The 10,449-nt window shown below is 31.7% G+C and overlaps 2 protein-coding genes across 3 annotated transcripts; both read right to left on the bottom strand.

Annotated features, from left to right (window-relative positions):
- Positions 1–446: 446 nt before the first annotated feature.
- Positions 447–3,476, bottom strand: LOC107420573 (cysteine-rich receptor-like protein kinase 15). Of its 2 annotated transcripts, none has more exons than XM_016029576.4 (7): positions 2,652–3,476; positions 2,153–2,263; positions 1,980–2,059; positions 1,582–1,792; positions 1,222–1,459; positions 972–1,122; positions 447–874 (listed from the first exon to the last, which is right to left on the bottom strand). In XM_016029576.4, the coding sequence occupies exons 1-7, from the start codon at positions 3,421–3,423 to the stop codon at positions 563–565; spliced, it is 1,875 nt and encodes a 624-aa protein (XP_015885062.3). In that variant the 5' UTR covers positions 3,424–3,476; the 3' UTR covers positions 447–562. The 2 variants fall into 2 exon arrangements, with proteins under 2 accessions (XP_015885062.3, XP_015885054.3); XM_016029568.4 differs by having other exon boundaries at positions 1,869–2,059; positions 2,652–3,474.
- Positions 3,477–6,963: 3,487 nt separating this feature from the next.
- Positions 6,964–10,075, bottom strand: LOC107420620 (cysteine-rich receptor-like protein kinase 10). The gene is made up of 7 exons (XM_048472359.2): positions 9,094–10,075; positions 8,840–8,953; positions 8,533–8,756; positions 8,239–8,449; positions 7,885–8,122; positions 7,624–7,777; positions 6,964–7,413 (listed from the first exon to the last, which is right to left on the bottom strand). Exons 1-7 carry the CDS (start codon positions 9,872–9,874, stop codon positions 7,102–7,104), a joined length of 2,034 nt encoding a protein of 677 aa, XP_048328316.2. The 5' UTR covers positions 9,875–10,075; the 3' UTR covers positions 6,964–7,101.
- Positions 10,076–10,449: the final 374 nt, after the last annotated feature.

Genomic DNA, 10,449 nt, shown 5'->3' with positions numbered 1-10,449 from the left:
TCTAAAATATAATATGAAAAAACTATAATACATCACAAACAAAAAGATTTTAAAACATACATATTAATATTTTTTTTTTAAAATATAAATATCTGAAATAGTTAACTAAAACTTCAAATTAATAAATATAAAAATATAAACATAATGATAAAACAAACCCTCTCTAATTTGGATATATAAACAGCATCATCAATAATTTCTATCATGATTGTTGATCATGAAATTTTTTTCTTGTAAAGTCCTTAATTTAAAGCAATCAAAGAACCTATAGAAAATTTATTCCATATTTTCCAGTACAGTCGCTTGTTGGAAGTTTAATTGAACATATTTTTCTATCAAGTTGTTTACAATTAGAGAGTGAAATGCTTAGGGAGGTAGGTTATGGAGCTAGACAATAAATATATATATAACTAAAATTATTTATTTTTCTCTAAATATAACCTGCATTTTCTAGTTTTTATTCAAACTAGTTTAACTGTATATTACAATTATACTTCGTTTCTCTTACAATTAGACCAGCCACAACAGTCAGCAGCAAAGCAAAGTTTAGAAATAATCTTAATCATTGTGAAACACTGGTAGATATACTAGAATTTGTAAGACTGGCATTTACAGATTGGGTTGTTATTGAAGAGTGATCCATTTGTGCTACTTGGGCCCTTGCAAAAGCAGGTTGTCTCGGTTGAGGAAGACTTATTGCTCCACTGGCTAAAAGAACTACGACGGACGACATGTTGGGTCTATCTATTGGATCCTGCTGCACACACAAAAGCCCAATCTTCATGCATCTTAGAACTTCGTCAATTGGGTATGACTCCAGCATCAAGGGGTCTAAAAATTCCAACTCTTTTCCTTCTTTCCACAGTTTCCATGCCTGTGATTTTATCAGAAAAACTAAGGAACATTATTTTCTCACACTCCAATCAGAAAAAAAAAAAAAAAATAGCTATAGTACTGAACAAATAACATACATATCTAATGAGTGTCAGAGAATGTTCTTTAAGGTAAGAGCCATTGTTTCTTTTTCCGCTAATGAGCTCAAGCAAAATCACACCAAAGCTGAAAACATCTGATTTCGTGGAGAATAATCCTTCCATAGCATATTCTGGAGCCATGTATCCGCTGTTATTTTTTGTTATAAGAATCAGATAATTTTTAAGCCCAAGGAATATCAGATAAAGAGAAAGAAATTTAGAATTTCATATGAAAGGGGCAGCTTACTATGTTCCTACGACTCTTTGGGTGTTGACAGTATTTTGGTCATCACAGAAGATTCTTGCCATTCCGAAATCTGATATTTTTGCGACCATCTCACTGTCCAATAACACATTGCTTGGCTTTAAATCCCTGTGGATTATTCTAAGCCTTGAGTCTTCATGAAGATAAAGAAGCCCTCTAGCAATCCCACTGATAATATTATAGCATGTCTTCCAATCAAGTTTGGACCGTTTTTCTGAATCTGATACACATTACTAAACCATAGTTAAACAGCATTGTACATGTTTCTAAAATGGCTTTTTGTAATACTTAAAAAGAAAAACTTAAAAGAAGTGCAAGAACAAAATAAAAGAAAAAGCAGACCAAAAATAAAATTATCAAGGCTTTTGTTGGGCATGAACTCGTAAATAAGCAGCTTCTCTTCTTCTTCCATACTACATCCCAAGAGCCTCACCAGGTTACGGTGTTGAAGCTTTGCAATCAGTACAAGTTCGTTCTTGAATTCCTCGAAACCCTGCCACGACTTCATCGACAGCCTCTTAACGGCAATTTCCTTCCCATCCGGAAGAGTACCCTGAAAGAATTTTGCTTTCAATCAATAACATATTTCCCCTGAGGCACAATGAATCAGGGGAAAACAATAGTAGCACCTTATAAACAGAGCCAAAACCACCTTGTCCAAGCTTGTTTGAATCAGAAAAGTTATCAGTAGCAGCCCTTATAGTAGCTAAGTTCATGACTGTTAGTTCCTCATAACTCACCAATGCAAAGCTATTAGTTTTAACATTTCTAGTGGGACTGGCAGCATGATGTAATAATGCACTCTGGCTTCTTACTTCATCTACAGCCGAAGATAGAATTAGTGTCAGTCGTATGGAAAACCAAATATATAAATATATATGCATACATGTTTACTAAATTCAATCAATTTAACCTTTTCTTGATCTCTTTTTCCTCCGAACATAGACAACACCGAGCCCAATTAGAATCGCCAATGCTGATAGTACGCAAGCAACCACAATGATCCATTTCTTCCACTTCCTTTCTGCTTTTCAATCAAATTATATTGTAGCTGTTGTAAATTTCTAACATAAAGCTTTCAAAAATAAATTCATCGTCATGTATTTTTTATTCAAATTGTTCATGAAGACAGAGATACCAAAATTCAATAGAAAAATAAAAGAAGTAAAAGCATTTAAAAAAAATGATAATTTAACTTGACATTAGAATCGGATATCTAAAAAATTCGGGTTTAAAACTTAATAACTTTACTTTGTGTAAGGATAACAAAAAAAAAAAAACCAAAAGAGGCGGACGAACCGGCCTACATGCGAGGGGATGTTAGAAAAAAAATATAAAAAAATGAAAACACACCTCTCATTTGTTTAAGCTTTTGGAAGAAACCCTAATTCAACTGGTTCTAATGTCCTTACCTTTGGAAACTGACCACGTTAGCTGTGGATTTGAGGCGTTATGGAAGAGAGAAAGCTCGAACCTCACATTACAGTTGGCACTGATTACAGTGCCACCTTCACGCTTAGAGCAACATGTCTTTAGATCTCCCAAGGCAGAGTCCAAACAAGTTTTACACTGATTTGGAGGTATGTCTCTAGTACACTGTACAAGTCCATATATGGTTTCCTTCTCAGAGACTCTAATTTCACCAGCTGCAAACATAGCCTTGGAGTTTTTAAATGCAGCCTCAACTGAGAGGGTATCCATCAAGTAGATCCATTTCTCTCCAAATTTATTGGGATTCTTTACACTTTTCCTCAGACTATTCTGCGGTGGATACTTTCCGGCATATTCCATCATTGAAGTGAAGTTCCGGGAAGAGTAACGAATCTGGCAGAGATCAAACCAGGTGATTGAATCTTCATAGCGTTTGCACATGTTCATCACTTGTTGGGTTGCATTCTCGAGGCATTTCATACAGTCTTTGCGATTGACATCTCCTCTGCAGAGTGCTTGGCCGTAGACACGGTCATTACCATCTCCAATATGGTCGTGAAAGTAACCATTAGCGAGTGAAGTATTAGAAGGTAGAGACTCAAGAAGGATTTGGAGGTTATGGTAAAATTGGCTTGTGGCTGTGAGATTGTCAGTGTTACAACAGGTAAGAAGACGATATGGAGAAACAGGGGTGAGCACAGAGAGTACTAGAGTTAAGGACAGAGTAGCTGAAAATGTTGCATCCTTGTTCATTTTCCTCACAGGGAAATGCCTTTTTTTTTTTTTTTTTTTTGGGATTAATTCAGGAAAGCTAGATTAAAGTGTTTTGGGGCAGTGACATGTATCCATTGGTTGTTAATTCAAACATTAGCTCGCAAAATAGTGCTATCGCATTGAGGAAAAAAGTGAAGCAATAACTCACTAAAAAGGTAAAAGTCTCGTTAAAAATTTGTAAACAGATTTGTGATTTTGTGATGGATATTGTTGACCACGAGTAAGATTTTTTATACCTTAAATATTCTTTCAGATATACGAAAGCCAATACCAATTTAGTTACATTTTTTTCTTTTTAATGTCTGCACAAATAGTCAATATGATTGTCCATAGAACGATAAACTAGTAGGGGGCCGTTGGACAAAGCCGTTGTGTGTGTGTGTATATATATATATATATATATAATTATATAATCTATCTACTTTATATGTTTGTTAGTATTGACTATTGTTAGTTAAAATCTTTTAGATATTTCAAATACCTATAAATTTGAAGAATAAGAAAAAAAGCATCTAAATCAATTTGAAGACCATTTCAAATTTATTCTTAATTTTCTTTCTTTCTTTTCTTTTTTAATTTGTAGTTGATGATAAGTTTGAGGAACTCTAATTACCAATAACACTAAACAGTTGTAACAAGCAAATTAGATGCAGTTAATTATAATAAATAAATAAATAAAATGCAAATTTTATGGTTTTCTATTTCTAATTTTTTATTTATACTATTTATTTTAATTTAGTAAACTATCCATAAGAATGTTATGATAGTAATTTGCAATAGTATATAAAAACAAAGGCAGTTGCAAAAATCAATCTAATTTTATAAATGGTTTAAAATGATTTTAAATTTTAAAGTTCTAGTTTTTTTTTTTTTCTTTTAAATTTGTTATTTGATGAGAAACTCAACTATCAATTAAAAAAATATATATCAATTACAATACAATTAAATAAAAAGATTAGAAAAATGAAAACTGAAAACCAGAAACATATGCAGACCACTTTTACAAAAAGCTTTACCTATTAATTATTTCAAACATACGCCGACCACTTTTACAAAAAGTTTTACCTATTAATTATTTCAAAGTACACTCTTGGTATTTCGTTCTGCATCCATTAATTAGAACAACTTGCGTGTGAAAATTAAAATAATCGTTTCTTCTATGCATGATTCACATGTGCCAGAAATATTACTCCAATTGTTAATTTGCTTTGTTTCATAATTGTTTTAAAATAAGAGAATTCTTTAATAATTTATCATAATGTTCAACTATGCTCTGAAACTTTGGTCTGCACGGCAGCATGATACATGTTCAAGATGAGGTGGTCTTGTCAAAAAACACAAAAAAGTGGGTGGTCCTTCAATATATGCAATTTATACTCCTAAATATTCTATAGTTAATTCTTTTAGAATTTTATAAACTGGGACACTTTTTTATTTCTTTTTCTTTTTTTTTTTTTTTGATGGAATATATTGGAGCACATGCCCGCATATAATTGTCTTTAATTAGTTTAATAAATACCCACTAATAGTTACTAATCATTGACGTATGACAACTGATAGCATATACGTTGCCCTCTTTGGTCTAATTCCATCGCATATACAGTGGGAACGTAGGAACTACGAAGACACTCAAAAATTTGCTATAATATTTCGTAAAGTAAATGCATATTTTATTATAGCCCTTTATATTTTCTGTTTTCTTATAAAAAAACATTCCCATAGCGAAATATTTCACTATAGCCTTTTTACATTTTATTTTTCTTTAATTTATTCCTTTCTAGTGGTCAAACTAATAGTTAATTATGGAAAAAGAAAAAAGAAAAACTATTTGTTAACTTATATTTTGTTTTTTTTTTTTCATTTGTACTTTTTTTTTTTTTTGGAATCACTGGACTGTTTTATAAGCCAAGTCTTAAATCTACATTTATAATTCCTTAGGTTAATATAGGATTTATTTTACCCAAATAAAATTTTAGTCCGTCACTAAACCATATTTGGCCACTAGTTGAATTTTGAATCCTAATTTTTATTATACATACAGTAGTTAATAAAAGAAAAACTGATGCTAAACTATCAAGTTGAATTAATGTAAAATTGACTCTATATATTTGTTATATATAAGTTAGGCTCATATAAAAAAGATTTAATGTTTTTAGGACCTGGATCCTCTGCTTGTTATTCTTCAATGCTTATCAATTGTTATTTTCTTTACACTAAAAATGGATATTTGCACATGTCTAATATGAATTATATTATCTTTTTGTGCTTCTTTTTGTTATAAAATAGTTATGTATTGTCCATTAGATTGAAGATTAGTGATTGAGATTAAAAAACAAGCACAATCAAGGATATAAAAAGCAAGCAGAGGATCCCAATTCATGTTTTTAGTATCAAGTCTCTATTTAAGGTAAGTGAATTTTATTGAGACATGATGGTTGAAAAATATAATTTTAAATTTTAGCTTTTAATACTATCCAAAGCCTAAAAAAGTAAAATCATGATATTAATATTGATATTTAAGACTTGATTTAAATATAGCTCTCTATATATATAATATGTAAGTATGAGAAAATATTAAAATTGTCATTTGTAGTCAGATATGTAAGTATACTAAGTTTGATTGACAAAGATAAAAATGAAACAAAAATAAAAAATAAAAAAAAAATAATTGTAAAAGGACTATAAATTCTCCAAAATATATAAGATTCATTTGTGTAAAGTCCAAAGCACGATGAGCTAAAATAAAATTTTATAATTCATTTTGTTAGACTATTTTAAGACCATGTTTAGCATGACTTATAAAAAAATTGTTTCGTGGCTTTTAAAGTTTACAAAGTTGTCTATGGGAGTAGTAGAATAGCTCTTTGAAAATGTTTCAAGTTTTTAAAAGAACTTTTAACCAAAGTCGATAAAAAAAAAAAAAAATTCTTAAAAATACTTTTCTGAAAAAACAGAAGCACCAAAAAAGCAAAAGCAAAATTTATCATAAAAGCCTTAACATATAAAACCAATACTCTAACTAATCGAATAGAATATTGAACGCTAGATGGATACAATCCAACAAAGTTTGGATTGGAATGCATTGAACAAATGAATTTCGTATGTTTATTATTTAGTTCTATAGAAATGTGAATTGGTATGTTTAATAAGTGGGACTTAGGAATCTTTCTTTATAGGGATATTATCAGATTTATTTTTTTAAATAATTATCATTCATAACACAGAATAATTATTATTCATAAAATACATAAACAATAATAATTTTTTTTTTTGCCATTGCTACTGTTAAAAATTAGGGATAAAACCTTGAAAAATATATTTTATAATTAATTCTAAAATCTTTAGATGATAAGTAAAAAAGTTTATTATAATTTTTTATTAGGGAGAATGTGGAACACTGGATTAGACAGAAGCTTATTCTTGATGAAATTAAACTAATTCCAATCAAGTTTTTCAATAAAAAAAGTATATCTTTAAATTTTTGAATGAAAAGAAAAAAAAGGGAAATTTCTATGAATTTAAAAGCATTTTTGCAAATTGGAATTATAAATTGATATTCAACAGAGAATCTGAAAATTAGAATTACATTTTCAAAAAGGAATACTAAGAGGCCAACACTGTGAAAGGTTTTTTTTTTTTTTTTTTTTTTTTGGAGTTTCATTCATTGGCTTTGATATCACTTGAACCTGTTAACCTATCGAAAGAGAGACTATCAATATTAATTTGATCATATTCATTAGAAATCCCCCAAGAGAAGGCAGGCCGATCAGGTTGGCGAAGAGTACTACTTTCTGTCCCACCTTCTAGCATTAACATAATAGCTGACATAGTTGGCCTCTCACATGCATCTTCTTGAACACACATCAGACCCAAGTATACACATTTTATGAATTCATCTGGACAACATGACTCTGCCACTGATGGATCCATCAACTCCACTGCTTTTCCTTCATTCCACAGCTGCCATGCCTGCATCATCTTTGAGTAAGCAAAAAGTGCACTACTTTGGTTTTGATTTTAAAATGGCGAAAATTGCTTTTAAAAAGATAAAAACGTCTTCTTACAGTGTCTGCCCAAAAACCCCTGGAAAGCACATTTTGGAAAGCACTTCCTATGGAATCATTCCCAAAATTAAGCTTGGTACATATTATGTGTTTAGTTAATTTTCAATGAACTTACATATGATAGGAGACTATGAGAAAGTTTAGATTGATCGTGGAAACCGGCATTCCTTTTTCCAGTAATAATCTCCAGCAATAAGACTCCAAAGCTAAAAACATCTGATTTAACTGAGTAAAGTCCCTCCATAGCATACTCCGGAGCCATGTAACCGCTGATACGAAATTTAAAAGGAAAAAAAACGACAAAAAAAAGATTGAATTGCAGGTTTCTTGTAGCTAAATGCGAGGAAAATGTTTGAATGGAAAATGGCGTACTTACTAAGTTCCAACAAGTCTACAGGTGCTAGCTTCACCTTCACTCCCTTCAACGATCCTTGCCATTCCGAAATCTGAGATCTTTGGATCCATGTTAGAATCCAATAATATGTTGCTTGCTTTTAGGTCCCTATGGATGATTTTTAGCCGGGAATCCTCGTGAAGATAAAGCATACCCTTTGCAATTCCATTTATAATACTAAGTCGCCTGCTCCAATTGAGTTGTGCACATTTTGTTGAATCTATTAACAAATTTACAAATGCAAGTTTGTGCTTATAAAATTAATCCACCGTATTCAGTTGCTGAGAAAATGATTCATTTGAACAAAAGAAAAGGGAATAATCAAAGGAAACAAACCAAACAGGGAGACATCAAGACTGCCATTGGGCATGTATTCATAAACAAGCAGCTTTTCCTCTCCATCTACACAGAAACCCAAAAGCCTCACGAGATTTTTGTGTTGAAGTTTCATTATTAGCAGAACTTCATTTGTGAATTCCTCTGAACCTTGGTGGGAACAGCTTGAAAGCCTCTTTACTGCAATTTCCGTTCCATCACTTAGTTTCCCCTAAAACAGAGAGAACTGGTTTATATTGCAAATAATTTTACACAAGCGTTTGGCAATTTTCTTTGTCATAGTTATCACAGTACCTTGTAAACAGGGCCAAAACCACCTTGCCCAAGCATATTTGACTCAGAGAAGTTATCAGTAGCGGCATGAATAGAGGCCAGATCTATATATGGAAATTCCATAGCCTTTTGTTCATCCCCTGCTTTAAAATTCTGGTATAGGAATTCTGAGCCATTTGGGTCAGCAATGTTGTGCAATGGTACTTCTTGACTTATTATGTCCTCCCATCGGATTTTTGTTTTCCCTGTATAAGATCATCTTCTCAAGAAAAGATAATAAATGGAATGAAAATTATTAGTCATACTATCAGATAAGTACAGAAATTACCTCTATGAGATACAATTTTCATTTTTAGACAGTAGACGAAAGATCCCAATAGTGTTACTGCTAGAAAAGCTGATACAACAAAGATCATAGTGACCCATATCTTCCATTTGCTATCTACACAAGAACGCAAAACTCCAATTCAATACTATAAACTTTCTCTGCGGTGTATAAAATTAATACTGATATCTCAACTTAGAAACATGCCATCAGAGGAATTTTTTATGGTAGTACCAGTACTAATTACAAAAACTTACTCTTCGCTGTCATCTGAATTTCTTCAAATGCGCCTCCATCGAAGTCGTAGACCTCGTACCTTAAATAGCAACTCTTACTATAAATTCTTGCACCAAGGGAAGAATTACAGCAACTTGAAGCATTGTTAATGGCAATTTGAAGGCATGTATTACAATCATTCGCGAGTAAGTCTCCAGTGCACTGCACTTGAGCATAAAGCGTCTCACTCTTTAAATAGCGTACCTTTTTAGCAGCATACATATCTGGTGAAGGATCATAAACTGCATCTTTCACAGCGCGAGATAAGGTTATGTTCAAAGCATCTTTAAATCGCCTTCGCTCCGGCTCCAAAATATTCATCGAATTTCTCTGTGCTTGGTTTCCTATGATATCCAAAGTGCTGAAGAAGTTTGTATTGGAGTAACGCAATTGGCAATGTTCCTCCCATATTATTGCCTCTTTTCTGTTGGGACAATGCTTCAAAATGTCCTGTGATGCGGTGCTTATGCAACTGTTGCAGACTTCAATTGTGGTGTTGCCGAAGCACATATACAGGCCATAGACTCTATCCAAGTTATTGCCGGCATAGGTGTTATAGAATTTGGAAACAGACGAATTCGAGGATAATGAATAGAATAGATTGTTAAGACTGTGATGAAATGAACTGTTGTCTGCATAACGACTATGATTGGAACAGAGGGGATAGGGAGGATCAGCACCAACAATATTAAGCAGTCTGGAAAATGAATAATAAAGCAGAAGCAAGAAAATGATTTTTGAAGCATTTTGTGAAAATAACATTGCTTGTTATTAGGAATTACAGAAGCTAAAATATTTTGTGTTTCTGATTCAGCGATGAAATTCTTCTCCTTGTTCTGTACTTTTGGCAACAAATTAGAAGCTAGATGCACTATTGGTCTACTGTTCAATTTATTCTTTTGATAATTTGCAAGGCCAAAATCATATCACACAGTTTCCTCAATTTCTGAGACGGTGGGAAAAGTAGTAGCGACTTTTCACTTTAGAGAGCAAATATATATATATATATATATGTAAATAAAATGAAATAAAAATGAAGGCTATACTAGGAAATGGCCTTGGCCTTTGATTACTATTTTAATATCAAGTTGGTTTTTGTTCCACATTATTTATTGACAATAGCTATAGACGGTTGAATTTCTTATTCTATGTCTTTATTTTAAAAAGTCAAGCTTTTACAAGCATGCTTCAAACCATTTTTATTTTAATTTCTTAAAATAAAAAGTAAATTTGGCTTTTTATATATAGAGAGTCAAATTCGTTTTTTATATTGAATATAATATAATTTGATTTAACGTTGGAATAAACTCCTAAGCTACTTTCATGTTTTAAATGGT

Source organism: Ziziphus jujuba, chromosome 1 (assembly GCF_031755915.1).
Source record: "Ziziphus jujuba cultivar Dongzao chromosome 1, ASM3175591v1".
Classification (NCBI taxonomy): Eukaryota; Viridiplantae; Streptophyta; class Magnoliopsida; order Rosales; family Rhamnaceae; genus Ziziphus; species Ziziphus jujuba.
The sequence above is the reverse complement of the archived record's forward strand: the minus strand, read 5'-3'. Positions and strand labels throughout refer to the sequence as shown.